Below are 21721 nucleotides of genomic sequence, written 5' to 3'. Positions count from 1 at the left end.
AATGACTCTACTTCAGAATATCACTTTCTAGTTGCTACCCTAAGTCCACACCTTATGCAACAATTAATCCTAAGTCCAATTTAATATGGTGCACCATGCTTCTAAGTAGAATTCAACATTAACACAAACTTTAACAATAAGGAGCAACTAAATTGTGCATAGTGATTTTTCTTGTAGCACTAGCTGCACTAAAATTGTTAAGAACATCATCCAAGTTCCAAAGCCCATCCCACAAAGTTTCATCATTTGAAGAAGTTGGTGCAAATATATTTCCATTGTGCATAGAGTAGAAATAGCCCTCCTCATATGTTGTTGTATTTGGGTACATGCTCACTATTTCTTGTGTCTCTTGAGATATAGAAGGTGCCATGTGGTCATTTTCATCAAGCAAGTTCATGATCCCTTTCATGTCCAAGTTGAATTGCAGTTGTTGTTGCTGCTGCTGTTGAACCTGATGCTGCTTCAACTGCTGTTGTTGTTGAAATAGCTGCTTCTTCAAGAGGCGATTTTTCGCCTTTTCAGCAGCATCAGAGGGATTTCTAGCCTTTTTCTTGAAATGAGTTCTCCAGTAATTCTTTATCTCATTATCAGTTCTTCCTGGCAAGCTTCTTGCAATTGCTGACCACCTGGAAAGTTTATGATTTATCAGTCAAGGCCTTATGTAGTAAACATGCAAGTTTAAGAGAGTGGAATTCAAATTTTAATTACCTGTTTCCCCACCTAGCATGCAGCTCTAGAATTATGCTCTCTTCTTGTGGTGTTATCTGACCCCTCTTGAGGTCTGGTCTCAGGTAATTCACCCATCTCAATCTGCAGCTCTTCCCATTTCTTTGCAGTCCTGTTACAATAATATTAACACATTACCACAAATTTTTACAGCCCGATCCACGAGACTCTCAGCTAGTGATGTTTGGGAAGGTAAATGTATATAGTTTTAATCTCATAAATGAATTAGTTGTTTCTAGTATTTGAATCTATAACCTCTTGATCACAAGATAAACAACCTTATTATTGTTGCTTCGATTCTCACCCTCTAAGAAAATTTTACAAAAACTTAAGGAAAAATAAGAAAGATTAAATAACTAATCATAGGAACAAAATTCTCTCCAATACTGGATATGAATTCTTTTTTTCCTTTTACTCCTAAGAGTGAGACAGAAAAGAGTTAAGAATTATCAATAACATCACATGGAAGAAGGATAGACAATTATAGTTGTGATGTCACTTCTAATGTGAAAGTCAATTGATAATGAACTATGGTATAAACTATAGAGTATAAAACTATGTTGGAAATTAAGAAGCAAAAATGAGTGTAAAACTTAGTTAGTACCTGTAAACCTAGCAACAGAATTCCATCTACCTTCACCATGTTGTTTGACATAATCAATGAGCAACATGTCCTCTTCAGAAGTCCAAGGTCCCTTTCTCCAACCCATTTCTTCTATTATTTCCCAACCCATGTTTCCTTCCATATATACTTCCCTAATACATGCAAAAATGGCTTATATATAAGTTGGCTTCTTTAGCTAGGTAAAGTTTGTTTTCTAAGTTCTGTAGTGGTGACTTGTATGTGGTGTTTGTTGCATATTTATACCTGAAGCTATGTCCCAACTTGATTTATTAGTCAATCAATAGCGTCATTTTGTTACTATCGCTATCCATTTTTTTAAAGAACTTTCATATTACTGTTTAAGGTACGTGTAAAGTTGTTGATAAAAAGATAAACACAGAGAGTAAATAAATAAGACTTATGTTAGATGTACATAATGTACAATTCAGATTGAGAATTGTACCCCATTAATCTCTTAGTTGTAAAAATGGGGTTGATATATTATCTGGTAATGGACTCTCCAACATTGAAATATGAGATAAAATGATTTTGGAGATTTTAATATTTACTTTATTAAAAAATAATTAAAGTTTGAATTGTTAAAAATATATCATCGAGTATTAGATGGTCCGGTATTAAAGAAGACACTGGAATATAAAATACAAGGGTCTAAATTCAAACTCCCTATAGTTTACACTTTAATTGATATATAAAATAAATATAAAAGAATTTTACATTACTTTCATGCAATCCTATTTGGATAAATTATAGTTTCCCTCTTAAGGATTTAGAAAGAAACACATGTCAAAATAGACGTTGAAGGTTGAAAAGTCATGACTGACATTTGATAATCTAACTTTTTTCATAAAATAGTTGATTAACCAATAACTAATAGTTAGAGCCTTAGAGGATTATAAGAAATAAGTTAGATAAAAGACTTTTCAAATATATTTATGCTTATAAACATAAGGATTTTCTAGAAATATCATGCCATCAAAACAACTACAAGCTTATTTTGTCAAATAAATATGTAGGCTAACTAATAATTCACACATTTTTAGCTAGGTACTCTTAATAACTGAAGAAGCATGCTTTGTTATCAATTGCAACTTCACTAGAATACACTTACCCTCTATTACTTATATCTGGTTGATGTTGGCACTACCATGTGATAAGCCCAAGCTGTAAGCATAATCTGCTTCCTCGCCAACAAAATCTTGGAAGATTGAATTTGTCAATCATGAAATGCCATTCTATTTTTAACACAATGTCATATTAGAAAATTCAAGAGTATGCTAAGCTATTTGGTGACATGTTTAAGTTTTACTAAGGGTTAAAAACAAAGCAACATCATATTTGTTTGGAATAATGATATGTTGTCCCAAAGTCTCTCCCACACCAATTACAATGAAACAAAACAGAAAAAATAATTAATGTTTAATTTTTTAATTAATATGACATATTTTAATTTACGGAACATGTTTGTAGACATACTTTGTAAATCCTGGACCATTTGTTTGATTCTAAAGTGAGAAAAGAAAAGAGAAAGATCTTGTTACGTGAGGACACGTGTGAACTAGGTGGTGCATCTGTACACAAAAATTACCAGTTAAGAAGCATAATCCAAGGGTAGCACATAAAATATTATGGGTGGTGGGAACTTTTAGAACTGAAAATTACAACATCACCAATAAACATACCCCAGATGTTGGATTTGCTTAGGGATCAATACATGAAATCTGAGTTAGACTTTTCTTCAGTAATGAAGAGGAAAATATCATAAAATAATGTAAAAATAAAATGAAATGATAAATATATCCTTTTATTTATATTTATAATGATATTTTTATCCTTAGAACTTAGTGTAAAAAGTAGATGGAGATGATCCTACAAATGAAATGTATGTTAGATTCATTAAAATATAATAGTTTGAAGATACCATTTTGGGTATTTGGAGAATTTATTAATCTCGTTATGATGATGTAGAACAACATCTAGAGACAGGTGTCGATTTTTAATTATATTTTTGGAAAGATGTTGGCTTTGTGGACTGTGGAGGCATGAAATCTTCCATGTTTATAATAAACAATCGAAGGTGTAATTATAAATTAATCAATTTAGTATAATTATTAGCAAAGGTGCAATGGGTTTATTTTGCTCCAATTCAACATAATATATTTTTTCTTTTTTGGATACATGAGTAATTGGAAACTAATCCATACGTATCCACGTATCATTGTAATAAGTAATACATTATTTTCATTATACTAACAAAATGTTAAACTAATGGTATAATGTACCGCATCATTCTTATGATGAACAAAATGTCAATAGTTCAATTTTTAGGAACAACGTTTATTAGATTGAGCAGTCACATACCCTAAAATGAATTAATTATTTATCCAAAAACGTAAATAAATACCCTTAATAATACAAAATCAACACATTACCATCATTATTATGATTTTACAAGATATTTTGGTTATGTTAGTCTGGACAAGGATTAGTTCGCCTAGTAACTAACTAAATAAATAAATTTAGACATTACTAAAATAAGTTATAAAAATGTTAAAATTATTAATTAAAATTAAGAGATGTTTTAAAATGATATATATTTTTTCAAAATAGATTACACCATATAAATATATTATTATATAATATAATAATTTTAAGTAAAAGTTAATTATGCATTATTAATTATAAGAAAATTAATATTTAAATATTCTTTACACAATTTTTTTAAATTGTATCACATAATTTAGCAATTATAGACAAATATGATAAGTTTATATGAAATGTCATACAACCGTTTTTTTAACGGTTTTCTTAACACAAGTCCTAAGGGCTGAGGATAAGAGCTGATAAATGAAATAAATCAAAATTATGTATTTAATACATTAAGAAGTCATATATTTAAATTTTAAATATTTTATTTCCTTTTTCAACCTCTTATCGTTAATTCAGTGGACCAACATTAAAAATAAATTAATTTAAAAGTTTACATTCTTTGATCTTTAATAAGAAGCTAGACGAGTTTATGCTTGGGCATATAAAAGATAATGTTTTGATAGGCATGATCTTTGATGTAAGTCTAATTATGGCAGTTATTCATAGTCAAGTCATAAAGATAGGACAATGTTTAATTTCTTTAAAGTGAGGTGATCTGATTATAAAATTGATAAGAGTATATTTATACTTAAATTAGTGAAAATATATTAAGATTTCAACCCACTTTAACGATTAAAAGTGGATAAATACTTACTTTACAATATTAAGGTCATTTTAGGAAATTATTTTTCTTTAAAAAACATAATAATTTTCTTAACATCCCCAAGCGTTGGTTTTAAGCATTAAGGTCTTTCATTTGTTATCTTAATCACCTGCCAAGTTTATCTTGAATATCAAACTGTAGTAATGAATTTAATTAAAGTTATCTGTCAATTGTTTTATACATTAATATTTTACTATTTTTCTTATACCTTTCTACTATGTGTTTCTCTTATATCCTACAATCTAGAAAAAATGAACTAATATAAAATTCCCACGACCTAATAATTTTACAGATGCCTATTAATTTGAACGTAGGGAGCACGTTGGCTTTCTAAAAAATTCTCAAATTCAATTTTTGTGAATACAAAATAAGTGTGAAGAGAGATTTACCGAATGAACTAACAAGTTATATGTGCATTTATACGGAACAATATTTTTTATCGTATGGTTAAGAACATACATATTACATGTGCATTATCTTTTTAAGTATAAGGAAGAACTTCAAAACAAATTATTTTGAAATTTATATATCCTTTAAAATTCAATATCATTCATTGTTTAACCTGACAAATATACATAATATCATAATGTGGAAGAATTTGATTTTATGATTTGGAAGACCAAAAATTGTAAAGGAGTTTAAAACTTGATGAGTTAATAGGTTGAATGTTTGGCTCTTATTAGCATTACACATATAAATAAAATCAGAACTGTTGTATTCTTTTTTATCAATAGTATTGTCCTTGCTTATAAAAACTCTTCATTTTTAGTGATCTTGTAAATTTGGATAAATACTTTGAACTATGACAACTATTAGGTTATTAAAATTAACAAATCTATATATCATTAGGTAGAAAATGACATAGTTATGAGAACCGTAAAGAAAAATAAATAATATAACTCTAACTAATATAGATCAATATTATTATATTTTTTGTGCTAGCAATTATGTACCATTACTAATAGTTTATATAATATTTTGAAATTGTATTATTGTCATGATATATGTCTTCATCCATATAATTTTTACATCATAGTATTTTAATGATCTGCAATGAATGATAAATGACACATAAAACAAATAAATAATATTAACTAACAACATTTTAAAATTTATTTAAATGTGTAATTAATACATATTTCATTTACTAAATACATAATTTTAAGGTAGAAACTAAATCATCATAATTAATGCTCTCAATTCCTTAATTCTAGGAAATGAAGCATTTGTAAACTATCAACTTTTCTTCTAATTAATATACATTATGAGTGATAAGTAGAATGACTATACATTATGAGTAACACTAACTATTAAAGTAAAGGGAAAAAGATAAAACAAATAGAGTGTTGAATTATACATTATGAGTGATAAATAGAATGATTATTTCTTTTGAATTGAAAGTTAAAAAAGAAAGTCTTAAATCCCAAATTGCAACATATGATTCATTTTCCTTGCTTTTTCCAAAAGCAACGTCCCCTCAAAGTGGCTCAAACCTTTTTTTATGAGAATAACAAATTATTTATTACACAACATTATCAATTATGTTACGTTACATTTTTATCTTCTTAAACTTTTCAATTAAGTTGATGTATTTTTCAGTGGTTCAAGTAAATGCAAATTTTGTGAAGCAATTTGACATAGAAATTAGCAAAAATCATGGTACTATTTATTTTAATAAATATATAACATATGTAATGGTTAATGAATTCAATAAAAATATAACATGCAAAAAAGTTGTACTCATATTCTATTTTAATCGGTTAATAAAAAGTTTTGTTTTTACCTGAACCAGGAATTAAAGGTAAACGAATATGATTAGCTTACCATACATGAACAACCGCATACCACTTTTTAGGACAATGAGACAAAAACTTTATCCTTGAGGTGTTTATGAAACATGAAGAAACAAGCAATAAAAATAGTAATTCATTTGAATAAAAATATGTATAAACAAAATAAGAGATTTATATAGAGATAAAACTAACTTGTGGAGATGCTTCAAAGAAGAACCAAACTGCAAATGAAGAGAGAATAATATAAGGACATGATAAAGATGAGGAGATATATAGATTAATAACAACAAAAAACAAACAAATACAATATCGTAAGTGAAAGTTTGATCGTCCTTGAGGTTGCGACCCTTGTAAATAAGATGTTAACGAAGATGATCGTTGGAAGAACAAATCTACGAAATAATGAAATCAATGAGAAAGAATCTATAAAATAAAGAAATTAATGAAAAAATAAACAAAAAATAGCATTTTCAATAAGAACAACAAACAAAATAAACAAAAAAATCAATGAAAAATCAATTTAAGGAACAAAATTATAAAATAAGAACAAATATACAAAATAAACAATACATCAATGAAAATACACTTTAAAATGGATTATTAGAAGAGAAAGACAATAACGAAGCCACACTAAGATAATAAAATGGAAAAATGAAATGAAAATGAAGAGGAGCATGAAATGAAAAAGTGGAATGTAAGTGAAGAGAATAGTAGAGATACCATGCCCTTGTTTTAAAGAAAATATAAAAGATTAATACAATGTACTAGAGAACATGATAAGATATAGACCTTCTTTGGAGGGAAAAGAATGAGGAGAGCATGACACATGTCCAATGATGATGTGGGAGAACATTTGTTTCTTATATAGTTAATAGATAGATTGACTCTTCTAGCGTGTCTTCAGTTACATCGTTAGAACTCTTTGAGATTTTTAGTTAGTGAGAGAGTGCATGATAAAAAACTAATCTATAACTCTTTAAGCAAATAGATTGATTTAATATAGATGATTAATGAAGGATTTAATTTGTACATTGTTAAAATGGTAGGAACTATGAACAATCTTGGTAAAACAAGAAAAAAATGAGAAAATCATTCATTGAATGAATATGAATTGAATGAATGAATTAAATCTTGAATGAATAATATTCTCATTATTGAATTGAATGAAAAAGTGAGCCAATATGACTTATTTATACAAGAGAAAAGAAGAAAAAGAAAGCTTGTATAATAATCAACTGACACAAATCTAACTAGCTAATTCTAACCTCTTAACCAACAATCATCTTCCAAAAATAACCTCTAAATCTTTAATATCCCTGCAAGCTGGTGAGTGAACATTTTTAACTCACAGCTTGGAATTAATTTGAAGCAGTAACAACGTTTAACCACCTATGGCAGAAGCTATATCATCAAACGTGTAACCATCCATGACAAAAACTATATTTTTGATTAACCACAATGGATAGAAGCTAACTATATAATGTTTAACCATCCATGACAGAAGTTATATTTGAGCTTAACCACCATGGACAGAAGCGAACCAACCATTGATGATGAAAGAGAGAAGAAAAAAATGGATGGGAATATTAATCATAATATGCAACTTCAATGATGTGAAAACACACTATAATAATGTCATGTGTTTACGAGAGGAGTAAAAAAAATAGAGTATTAATGTCCATCAATGATTTCTGACTAAAACATAAAACGTCATGACACCCAGAATATAAAAGTTGATGTGCTAGCGTGTTTATATCAAACACATGTGAGTTGCAATAGTCAATTCACCAATCTACCAAACTTTTTTAAGATGCTAGCAATCAGTGCAGTTAAGAGAAACTTTGCACGTGACAAGTAACTAGCAAGATATGCAACAACACTCATCTTAGTAATAGGGGATTAACATCACAAACAAACATCTCCAAAAGAACCTTCACAAATTCCACACTAGACTCTTCAGGATCCGGTGCACATGCATGGAACATCACAAACTGGGAGCCTTCTTTGTTTAATTCTTTCTTTGTAGACCTCTTAGAACATATGTAATCATGTTTTTGCAACAAAATAACACATCAAATATACAATATTATCTTTCAAGAACTAGGATTACTGCTCACCATCCAAAAACAACTTCCATGTAAATCTAATAACCTCCTATTGCGTACAATTTTATCAAATAACTCTACCAGCAATCACAAATTCCATGCTAACAAGTAACCTATAACCACTACCCTTGAAACACTATATTGGATTCAAAGGTGAAAGGATAAGAAACAAGAAACTTTTGTTTCAAGATGAAATCTCTTGCAATTAAGCATATTCAAGAAAAATAAATTAACCACATCAAGAAAGAATGTGATGAATGTATACCTACTTCTTTAAACAACAGAAAAATTGGAACTATGAGAATGAATTCAGGATCTAATCACACAATGCAAGCTCCTACTGGTGCTACACAAGAACTCTATATTGATTCTAAAAGAAGTGATGCTAAAGATGAGGCTGCTAACGAGAAGTATAAGCGTAAGCCATCAAAACAATAATTATTACTCTGATATCATGTTAAAATGGTAGGAGCTATGAACAATCTTGGTAAAACAAGAAAGAATGAGAAAACCATTCATTGAATGAATATGAATTGAATGAACAAATTGAATCTTGAATGGATAATATTCTCAATATTGAATTGAATGAAAAAGTGGGTTAATGTGACTTATTTATACAAGAGAAAAAGGATAAAGAAAACTTGTAAAACAAGCAACTAACACAAACCTAACTAGCTAATTCCTAACCTCCTAACCAGTGGCGGATCTTGATCTAAATTTTAGAGGGGACAACAATATTTAACTACAATTTTATTACTAAAATTAATTGAGTAACGATGAATATGAAGGATCATATATGATAAAATTTTCAGTTATTTCCTTTTCAATATAAATTACTATATAATTTACAAGAAATTTATCTTCTATCTTACTACATAATTTTGTTTGGTTACTTTTGTTGCTGAAAATGATATTTATGTAATAACCAAACCATAATAGCTAAAATAAGACGAAACAATATATGACTAACGACGTATGATTGAGAATTTGTTTTTGTTGTGATTGAGAATTTGTTTTTGTTATGATTGAGAATTTTTCAAACTTAAATGACTAATGACAGGACAACAAAATTTTGAAATTGATATCTCAAACTAATCTTTTGTTGCTCCTTGAAATTCATATAATAGATTTTTGACAACAATACATATCTTATAAATATTAAATAAATTATAAGCATTATTGGTGTATATATTATCAATACATACATAATATCTTTCATCAAATATAAAATAGTTACTAACTTAAATGAAATCATATTATTATAAGTAACATCAACATCTACACATGTAAGAATTTTTTTTATCAATTATGTATAATTTTTTGAAGGATAAAACATGTTATACTATATTTATTTATAATCTATAAATGTGTATTTCCATAAAGACGTCATTTAAGTGGAGGAAATGAAGTACATCTGCTTTTCCAAAAAATATGTCATTATATGTATCACTTTTTATAATTTAAGAGTTTAATAATTAAATACTCAACCATAACTAATGACACATGAAACAACATATGATATATTGCTATAGGTAAAGAGGTAAAAAACATTATTTTAATAAATTAAAAATTAAAAATTCAGCTGCCCTTTACATGTTCCGCCACTGCTCTTAACTAACAATCATTTTCCAAAAATAACCTCTAAAGTATCTTTAATATAGATTGATATTAATATAGATGATTAAGGAATGATTTAATTTTCACATATTATAAAAGAGTGTCAGTATGAATTTCATTGTTGATGTGATAAAAATTTTGTTGGTGGATAATCTCTAAATACGATAAGCACTCTCTGAGTTGTGAAATCCCATGAGTTATTCCCTGAAGCCTCTAACCCTAGTAAGCCTTCATATACATACAGTTAATACATAGAATACAATATTGTGGTACGTTGTTTGATCCTGATGATAAAGTAAATGCCATAATATATAGAATATAATATTGTGCTTTATTAAATATTTACATACATATCATTTATTATTCATTTGTATTACTTTTTTTAATAGTAAATGATGATTAAAAATGAATAGTAGATAATAGACTGTTAGTTTATAAAAATCTTACACTATGAATGTATACATTTCACCCTAATATATACTTGTACTACTAAAACACTTTGTTTAACAGCTAAGCAAGCATATCTGTGATTATGTGCACTTAAAAAAAGGTGAAAGAGAGGATTACATGTGATTTCTTGTCTATCCAACACTTTTTTGTATGCATAATATTTTGTTCATTTTGGGTGTCTTTTCATCATAGATTAGGATTGTTTTTTAATTGTTGTGGGACACTTAATTGTTTAATATGATATAGATTATGTTGTGGCATGCCTATGGTTTCTAGAATCCATTTCTTAATGTGAAACTTCGACACATCCATTTAACTTTGAACTTTGATCTTTGATATTGTTTTTTGTGACAAGATTTTTTGGAAGATTGTTAATTCATCATTTGGATACAGTTCAAACCTGATTGTTTCATGAATATACCACAACAAAATCCACTTGATTTGAACATGATATCTGCGTTTTGAGTTGGTTTGTCACTAAGTGCATGAAGCCAATAACTAACGACCCTTTAGTTTATTAAATAGATAAATAGATAAGAGTAGAAGTGATTCAAGATCTTAATTACATATTGTATCTAACACGATTTGCTTGAATTAATGGGAAATTATCAGAACTAGATTCTTTCCGTATTTTTTTTTTGGGTGAAGTTGATATCTTTTTTGGTAACTTGAAAAGTAGATCTTTACAACAAGAGTCGTGTATATGAGGGAATGTTATTAAATTGGATTTTTTTTGGGTAATTTGATTCATCTATAGATTATTAGTATTTACAAAAGCAAAAGTTTTCTATGAATGATTAATTATAAGACTAGGTGTAAAGTATAAACAGTAATGTTGGAAAAAATGTGAGGATATTATTTTTCTATTTAACCTATCCAACCTTATGCATCAGCAACCTTATGTTTTACGAATATATCAATGTAAATATTGTAAAGGCAAGCTAGCTTACAAAAGTGAAGTTATATGATGTGTGTGTTTCTCTATCTGGGGATTCTATATTATATAGAAATTATTCTGGAAAAGGGATATAAAACGACTAAGGATATAAAGATATTGAGCAACTTTGAATTAACCGAAATAAATAAAGGAGATAGAATCATAGAATGACTGAAGGAGCAACATATATCTGAACGTTGTTTACAATGAAGTGGGGAAATATATGCTCCTTCATTCTTAGTTTGGATTATTTATGTATTAGGTTTACCTCCCATCCTTTTCAATGATTTGATTTTATTCCAATCTTTTATTTAACGGATGTATAATTGATGTATTTATTGGATAATAAGCATAACTTGGAACTCAAGCAACCCGTCTACACAAGCATTGGCAAGAAAAATAACCGAGGAATTACTAGACCTGATGCACCTGGCTCACACCAAGCAACAAAGGAACAAGGCCAAGATCATGACTCATGCCAAGTGACCAAGGAACAAGGCCAAGGGCCATGCCCATAACTTGATCCCAAAAACAAATCCAACATATCTGGCCAAAGTCTTTTGTATTTAGCACGTTTTACATGAGCAAATTTAATAGAGTTAGTTAATTAGGTATATTATCATAATGTGATAGTTAGTTCAAAAGTTAGGTAAATTAGTTTCAAGGGTATCTTATTGCTTAAGCAACCTTATCTTGTAGTGTAAAGCAAGACTTTCTATGCCTCAATTCAATAAGAAAATATACAAGCATTATTTAGTTTACATTTCGCTATATGGTATCAAGAGCCATCTACTCAAAGGTTCTGATTACACTCTGCATAGGCCAAAGTGCCTCTCCACTCCTTGGTCAAGAAATTTGATCAAGGCTCCTGCTAAGGCCAAGAATTTGGCCAAGAAAAGAAAAAGACTCTCAAGCAGCAATGGCAAAACAACCAGATGCAAGACCAGAACAAGACTTGCAGATAAACAAAAACAACAACGATCTTCAGCAAAACCCCTTCTACCTTCATCTAGGGGAGAATCTAGGAGTTATCTTAGCAACACCACCATTGGATGACAACAACTACTACTCATGGAGCAGAGCCATGAGGAGAGCATTGTCCTCGAAAAACAAGTTCAAGTTTGTAAATGGAGCAATCAAGGGACCAAGTCCATCCAATCCAGAATATGACATATAGGAGAGATGCAATGACATGGTAGTATCATGGATTACAAGGAGTCTCACACAACAAATATCACAAAGCATAGTCTACATTGACAATTCTCATGACTTGTGGCTAGACCTTCAGGAAATATTTTCCACAAAGGATTATTTTAGGACTTCTGACCTCCTAGAAGAATTACACTCCATAAAGCAAGGTGATAGAGACATTTCTAATTACTTCACAGATTTGAAAACCTTATGGGAGGAACTTGACTCATTGAGACCAATGCCCTCCTGCATTTGTGAAGTAAAATGTAAGTGTGGAATGGTAAGGACAGTAAAAGAGCAAAGAGAAAATGAGTACGTAATTTGCTTCTTGAAAGGCCTGAATGATGATTTCAACACACAAAGGCTCAAATCCTACTCATGGAGCCTTTGCGTCAAATAAACAAGGTCTTCTCCCTTGTGCTTCAACAAGAAAGACAAGTCAATGGACCAACAACTCATTAACACTACAACAACTCATGAACAGACAAAGGATGCAGATGCGCAAGCACAGACCAATGAACCTGACAAGAAGAAATTCAACTTTGGTGTTGAGCAATATGAGCAACTTTCAACTATTTTCAAGAGCATTGGGAGACCCAAGATGAGCCATAAAGTGAACCAATTAATTGTGGATCCAGATGATACATCTCAAAGCAATCAAGATCAAGAAAACCATCACCAATCAGGTATCAATTCACACTGGATACTTGATACAGGGGCCACAGATCATGTGTGCCCAGACCTGTCCAACTTTGCTGACTACCACAATATCAAGCCAATTACAATTAGCTTACCAAATGGAACCACAACCCAAGGAAGAATTTCAGGGACAATAGACTTTTCTAACTCGCTCACCTTGCATGATGTACTATATGTGCCTGATTTTAAATTCAATATGCTTTCGGTGCATAAACTCACTAACTCACTATGTTGTGAACTTATGTTTGACTATTCGAATTGTTGCATTCAAGATACGATTACCTTGATGATGATTAGGCATGCTGAAGTAAGAAAGGGATTATACATGCTTAAAAGAGGCTTTAGTGATAGAATAAGTAGAAATCACAATGTAAATGCTTTAAATAATGTTTCTTTCTTTGATTTGTGGCATTTCATATTGGGACATCCATCTATATCTACATTGAATTCTATATGCAAATCCTTTTCTTATGTTAAATTTGACAACAATAATGTATGTGATTATTGTCATTTAGGAAAACAAACTATGCTACCTTTCCCCAATAGTAAGAACAAAAGTGAGCATGCCTTTGATCTAGTTCATATGGATATATGGGGTCCCACAACACACACATCCATAGATGGCCACAAATACTTCCTCACTATTGTAGATGACTACACTAGGCATACTTGGATCTATCTTATGAAAGCAAAATCAGACACTATGAGTCTTTTACAAGGCTTTGTGAAAATGATACAAACTAGTTTGATACTATGATTAAGGCTATAAGAAGTGATAATGATGTAGAATTCAATATGCCTAACTTTTACACAGACAATGGCATGTTGCATCAAACCTCTTGTGTAGAGACCCCTGAACAAAATTCTGTACTGGAAAGAAAACATAGACATCTCTTGAACATTACTAGGATTTTGCTTTTTCAATATAAACTGCCAAAACCCTTTTGGTCATATGTTGTGCAGCATGCTGCTCACCTGATAAATATATTACCTAGCCATGTCCTTCAGGACAAGACTCCCTATGAGTTCTTACACAACAAGGTCCCAAACCTTTTAGATTTAGGGGTCGTTGGTTGCCAATCCTTTGCCTCTACACCCACCCAACATAGGTCTAAACTTGACCCTAGGGCCATAAAATGCTTATACTTGGGACATAAAGAGGGAACAAAGGGCTATATCCTCTTTGATCTTCACAATAAGGAGATATTCATCTCTAGAAATATAGTCTTCCATGAACATATTTTTCCTTATCAACCTCAGGACACTAACATTCAAGCTAACACTAGGATTAATCCCAATGACTTCCTAGAAGAACCAAACTATAGCCTAGCTCAGCCTAGCAGCCACACACAAATAACACCTGACCATAATCATAATACCATAGAACAATCCTTACCTACATCTGCCTTGCCACCAAATGATGCATCTCAAGACCTTAGGAGATCTACTCGTCCAAGGCATCCACCTAGCTACCTAGAAGACTTTCACTATAATCTGACCACCCATGAAATCCAACTTGACAAAGATTTAAAAAAACAGAACCACATCCATCACCCTTTTTCCTCTTTCTTGTCCTATACTTCCATCTCACCTGCTCACCTTGGCCAAATATTATCCATCACCACCAACACTGAACCTAGATATTATCACCAAGCCATAAAATCTCAGCATTGGATCAAAGCCATGGAAGAAGAACTCAATGCCCTTGAACTCAATCACACCTGGACTCTAGTTGATCTTCCTGAGGATAAAATACTCATTGGATCCAAGTGGGTCTATAAGATTAAATATGGTGCAGATGATACCATAGAAAGGTACAAGGCCAAATTAGTGGCCAAATGGTATAACCAAAGAGAGGGAATAGATTTCTTGGACACTTTTGCACCAATAGTTAAGCTAACTACTGTAAGACGACTACTTGTCATAGCTGCTTCACAGAATTGGATTGTGCATCAACTAGATGTCAACAATGCCTTTCTCCATGGTGAGTTAAATGAAGATGTCTACATGGAGATACCTCAAGGAGTAATCTGTCAATCTCAAGGAAAGGTATATAAACTACATAAATCTCTATATGGATTAAAACAAGCAGGGAGACAATGGTTCACTAGGATCACTAAGACACCAATCTCCTAAAGCTATACGCAATCACATCATGATCATTCCTTACTCACAAAAGCTATTGGTATGCATTTCACAGCTTTACTCATTTATGTAGATGATCTAGTTTTAGCTGGCAATAATCAAACTGAAAAACAACTTGTTAAGCAATGTCTGCATCACCAATTTAGAATTAAAAACCTTGGTGTTATCAAATATTTTATTGGTTTGGAAGTTTGTAGATCTGCAACAGGTATTATTTTTTGCCAAAGGAAGTATGCTTTGGACATCTTATCAGATACAAGACTCCTTGCCAGCAAACCAGTAATAACACCAATCATCAAGACAACCAAGTTGCATCAAGATGACTCTCCACCTTACAATGGTCCTGCTTCATACAGAAGGCTTGTTGGAAGGTTGCTCTATCTTACAAACACCAGGACAAACATGAGCTATGCAGTCCAGCAGCTAAGTCAATTCATGGCCAAGCCAACTACCATCCGTCATTAATCTCTCACCAGAGTTCTCATATATATAAAGGCTAACCCATGACAAGGACTCTTCTATTCTTCAATATCAACTCTGCAATTAAAGGCTTTCAGTGACTCAGATTAGGCATCATGCATTGATTCTAGAAAATCCATCAGTGGCTCATGTGTTTTTCTTGGAAATTATCTGGTTTCATGGAAATCCAAGAAGAAAACAACCATAGTTCGCTCCTCCTCTGAAGCAGAATATCATGTCCTTGCAGCAACATCTTGTGAAATCCAGTGGCTAACCTATTTGCTCCTCAACTTCCAAATTCCTTTCATTAAATCAGCTCCCCTCTACTGTGACAATGACTTAGCAAAACACATTACAGCTAACTCGGTTTTTCATTAGAGAACCAAGCACATTGACATTGATTGTCATGTGGTACGTGAAAGCCTCCAATCCAAGCTCTTTCACCATCTCCCTATTCAAACTAATCACCAACTTGCAGATATATTAACCAAGGCTTTGGATCCATCCCCTTTTCATTATTTGCTTAACAAACTAGGAGTAATCAACATATACTCTCCAGTTTGTGGGGGAGGGGGTATTGGATAATAAGCATAACTTGGAACTCAAGCAACCCATCTACACAAGCATTAGCAAAAAAAAATGACCGAGGAATTAATAAACCTGATGCATCTGGCTCACACCAAGCAACAGAGGAACAAGGCCAAGATCATACACAAGCTGACCAAGGAAAACACAAATCTGGTGCGCATAACTCATGCCAAGTGACCAAGGAACAAGGCCAAGGGCCATGCTAAGGGCCATGCACATAACTTGGTCCCAGAAACAAATCCAACATATATGGTTGAAGTCTTTTGTATTTAGCACGTTTTACATGAGCAAATTTAATAGAGTTAGTTAATTAGGTATATTGACACAATGTGATAGTTAGTTCAAGATAAGTTAGTTTCAAGGATATCATATTTCTTAAGCAATCTTATCTTGTAGTATAAAGCAAGGCTTTCTATGCCTCAATTCAATAAGAAAATATACCAGCATTATTCAGTTTACATTTTGCTATAGTATTTTCTTTCACTCTTACTCCCATCCTTTTCAATGATTTAAGGTTAATATTATATATATATATATATATATATTTAATATAAGTAATATTATATATATATTTAATATAATATATACAAAAATATAATTTAATTATTAGAGTTAGAAAAATCTAGTTAAAAGTAGGCTTATTACCTTATTTAAATATAGACATTATGGTATATTTTAAGATTATATAGTATAACAAAACTTTGAATATGCTAATAGGTCAGACCCAAAAAAAAATGGTATTAAATTTATTTATTATGATTTCTCACTTAACCTATGAATAAATGATTTATAGTTACATATAATGTAAATAAAGTTCCAATGGTCTATTATATATAAATTAGATATACAATGAAAAGAAAAAATGTATGCACTAATAATGAAATAATTTTTTATACTAACCATGCATAAATATTAGATCAAATGAAATATACAAGTTATTATGAATTGAGTATCAAACCAAATGATTTAAACCAACACGTCTGTTGAGTGAGGTAAGGTCTCCGCTACATCTCTAGAAAAAATTAAAAGGTTAATAGTTTAATTCCTTAGAGCGACAATTATTGGGAGAGATAATTAAAAATGATGAAAGGGGTTAGTTCATTAATCATTAGAATGTGGAATTCTCTTAATTACGTTATACAAAAAAACCAAATGGTTTAAATACTATCAAACAATGTTAAGCAAGTTAACTTACTGCACAAGCAAGTTAAATTGCTAGTGAAAACTTATGGTGATCATGTGCCAAGTAAGGGCCATGATGCGCCAAGCTTTGCTAATCATACTCCTAATCACAAGTCTTATAAATGTATAGTGCAAGCCAAGCTAACTAATACAAAAAGAGGAGTTGCAGTTGTTGGAATTGGAATTAGGGATGACAACAGGGATGACGAGCATAGGTAGTAGCTACCCGCTACCTATTTCAAAATAGGAGAGCATTACCCATACCTGCTCGTACTTTTACGGGTATTCACGGGTATTTCTGGGTACCCGTGGGTTTCCTATATTATAAATGAATTTTTAATTTTGTACTTCTATTATGTTTCAAATGAGATGAAACTTAATTATTTTTGTATCTTTTGATTGAATATTTGGCAAAAATGCTAAATTTATTGGTGTTTTCTATTTGTGTGATTTGTTGTTCACATTTCCTTAACAAAAAATATATATTTTCTTTGTAAAACATATGTGTTTCTACACATGTAATAATAATTGTGGGTGTTTTACCACCAAATTTAATAAAAGATGTAAGCAAAGTAAAAAAATGTAAACAAAGTAAAAGGAAAATATGTATATAGTGTAATGAATGTTAGGATAATGTACTTTTTATTTTAATTAAATATAATATATTAATAATATAAATAACGTGTACCCATAGGCACGGGTACCATAATATCCATATCCGCCCGTATGTACTACATGTATTTTTAAAAATCCGTTTGTAAAATCTGCGGGTACTCGTTTGTGATACGTACCTGTGCCCGTACGGGTTTTACCTGTGGGTACCCACAGATACAGATTTTTTTGTCATCTCTAATTGGAATTGATGTTGCAGCTGTTGGAATTGATGCTGCTGAATGTGAAGAAGAGAATATAGACAAGGCTGTTGGTAATGCAATAAACCTGGACATAATATATGCATTGATTTCATTAAACCACACTATCAGACCCAAATGTGATGATTCAGTTGTACCTGAATGTGTTAATTCATTTGTTACACATTTTCCACATGTGTAAATTAATTTAGTTAAGTAGGTTAGTTTAGTTGGCTAGTACTTCCTTCTTTGTATAAATAGTTTAGTCATTCTCCTTTGTAAAGTAACTTTTGTATTTTTCTTTCATAAATTAATAAAAAGATTAAGATATATTTTTTCATCTTCACTTGTTCTCTCTTTTGGGTTTTGTTCTTCACCCACTATTACTTCTTGAAAAGCTTAAGAAAGCTCTTTCAAATTTTTAGACGTTATCAGAGCTCTTTTACACTCAATATACGTCTTTCATCATTCCAACTAGTGTTTCCAACTTACCCCTAGATCCTTCACAAGATCCATCTTCTATTTACTACATTCATCCTTAAGAGAACCCGACAAATGCATTGGTGTCTCTCTTGTTAACTGGTGAGAATTATCACCAATGGTGTAGATCCATGGCAATGAGTCTGATCACAAAGAAAAAAATTAAGTTTTGTTGATGGCATCATACAAGCACCTCCCAAAACTGATCATGTGTATAAGGCATGAGAAAGATCAATCAATCTTGTAACTTCTTGGATCATTAGATCAGTAAGCCCTTCAATTGCTCAAAGCTTCTTATGGATACACAAAGCATATGAAGTTTGGGATGAACTCAATGAGAGATTCTCCCAAGGTAAAAATTTTAGACTTGTAGAATTAAAATAGTCTCTAGCAAGATTCAAACAAAGGGATTTGAATGTGTTAGAATACTTCACTGAACTAAAGACCCTTTGGGATGAGTATGACAACTTTAGACTAGTTCCAAGGTGTATATGCCATGCCTTTCCTAACATCAAGAAACACAAGATAGAAGATAAAGTCATAAGATTCCTCAAAGGCCTAAATGAGGCATACTTAGGGGTAAGGTCACAAATTCTGCTAATTGACCATCTTCATAACATGAGTAAGGTTATTTCCCTAGTCACTCAGCAAGAAATGCAGCTTTATGGGCAAGATTCATATTCAAAGTCATGGTTGCATCAGGAAATTGGGAAAGAGAAGGATACACTAGCAAAGGAAGAGATTAGAACAGACCAAATCTTGGAAATTCTGGTAGAGGAAGCAACAATAATGCCTATACAAGCAACTCCTATAATAAGTACACCAATACAGGTAAATATTACACCCAATGTAAAAAGTATGACCATGCTGTTGAATTGTGTTACAAGTTGCATGGTTTCCCATAAAACTTTCCTTTTAGAGGAGATCAAAACAACTCTGTCATGAGTGCTAACATTTTTGATCAAGACAAGAATGAGAAGCAAGCATCAGAAATGCATAACTCACAACATGATGACACTATATTTGGCCTTAGCAAACATCAATATTAGGGATTGGTTGACATGTTGCACTTGCAGACATGAGTAAGTTCTTCAAAGCTTGATCACCAAACCAAGAATGCTTACACCAATGTTCTATCTGCAACATCAATGTCCCATGATGAACAAACTCCAGGTATCTCTAAATCTAGCATTCAATTCATATCTTGGATATTGGATAATGGAGCAACAGATTACATAAACTCTAGCCTAGCGAACTATTTAACATATAAACAAATTATACCTATAAGAGTCAAGTTGCCTAATGGAAGTGAGGTTGTGTCATCTATATCAGGAACTGTGATCATTACGCACAATCTCACCATCCATGATGTATTGTACTTACCAACTTTCAAGTACAACTTGCTCTCCATACCAAAATTAACTTCCAAATCCTCTTGCCTTATGTTTTTTGATACTTCATCCTGTGTAATACGGGAGAGGAATTCCCTGAAGATGATTGGTACAACTAGGCTATCTAATGGTTTATATGTGTTGAAGACACCTAAATTCAAACATTGCATCATCATTTTTGTTGCTAACTTTCCTAATATCCTTTATTCCAACATTTGGAATTATAGACTTGGACATCCATCTTATGTGTGTATGGATACAATAAAAACTGATTTTCCCTTTGTCTCTTTTAATAAAGACCATATATGTGATATCTGTCATCACCCAAAGCAAATTTTTTTACCTTTTCCTTTAACTCATACTCAATCTTCACAATGTTTTAATTTAATCCATGTTGACATATTAGGACCTTTATCTACACCTCTATACATGATCACAAATATTTCTTAACCATTCTAGATGATTATGCTAGATTTACTTGGATATTTTTAATGAAAACTAAAGCTGAAACTAATGGATTGTTACAAACTTGTGTCCTCATGGTAGACACACAATTTTGTGTCAAAGTGAAAATCATTAGAAGTGATAATGATCCTGAATTTGCAATGAAATCCTTCTATTCTACAAGAGGAATGCTTCATCAGACCTCTTGTATATACAATCCACAACAAAATGGAGTGATAGAATGAAAGCATCAACATCTCTTGAATGTAGCAAGAGCTCTTCTAATACAGAGCAATTTGCCAAAACTTTATTGGCCATATGCTATTAAACATGTTGCTTATGTTATAAACCTTCTGCACACTCCTATTTTACACAAAAGATCTCCCTATAAGATTCTATATAAAAGGCATCCATATCTACATGTCCTAAAGGTCTTTGGCAGCCTATGTTTTGTTAGTACTCAAGCTCATCATAGGACCAAATTAGATCCTATAGCCAATAAATGTGTTTTCTTTGGTTATAAGGAAGGATTAAAATGCTTTGTTATTCTTGATTTGACCACTAAGGCCATAGAAAGCAGTAGATATATTATATTTTATGAGAATGGTTTCCCTTATAAGTCCTTTGATGAACACATACCTCAAGACTCTCACAATGATGAGTCAAATAAGAAGTATAGGATTTATGATGATACTTTTGTCACACACACATCCTACTAATCTACCTCAAGGTGAAATAGATCATGAGGACACCTACAAAACTTATGAATCACCAGGTCTGTCTTCACA

At 31.3% G+C, this 21721-nt stretch overlaps 1 protein-coding gene across 1 annotated transcript; it reads right to left on the bottom strand.

Annotated features, from left to right (window-relative positions):
- On the bottom strand, positions 1–1492 carry LOC109360146 (myb-related protein 305-like). The gene is made up of 3 exons (XM_019604877.1): positions 1331–1492; positions 709–838; positions 1–626 (listed from the first exon to the last, which is right to left on the bottom strand). The coding sequence occupies exons 1-3, from the start codon at positions 1470–1472 to the stop codon at positions 131–133; spliced, it is 768 nt and encodes a 255-aa protein (XP_019460422.1). The 5' UTR covers positions 1473–1492; the 3' UTR covers positions 1–130.

This window comes from Lupinus angustifolius, chromosome LG11 (genome assembly GCF_001865875.1).
Source record: "Lupinus angustifolius cultivar Tanjil chromosome LG11, LupAngTanjil_v1.0, whole genome shotgun sequence".
Classification (NCBI taxonomy): Eukaryota; Viridiplantae; Streptophyta; class Magnoliopsida; order Fabales; family Fabaceae; genus Lupinus; species Lupinus angustifolius.
This window is presented reverse-complemented; position numbering and strand designations above follow the sequence as displayed.

Coding starts and splice junctions, on each gene's coding strand:
- LOC109360146 (XM_019604877.1), bottom strand. CDS start 1,472: ATGGAAGGAAACATGGGTTGGGAAATAATAGAAGAAATGGGTTGGAGA. Junction 839..1,330: donor TTCTGTTGCTAGGTTTACAG/GTACTAACTAAG, acceptor TTATTGTAACAG/GACTGCAAAGAAATGGGAAG. Junction 627..708: donor CATGCTAGGTGGGGAAACAG/GTAATTAAAATT, acceptor TAAACTTTCCAG/GTGGTCAGCAATTGCAAGAA.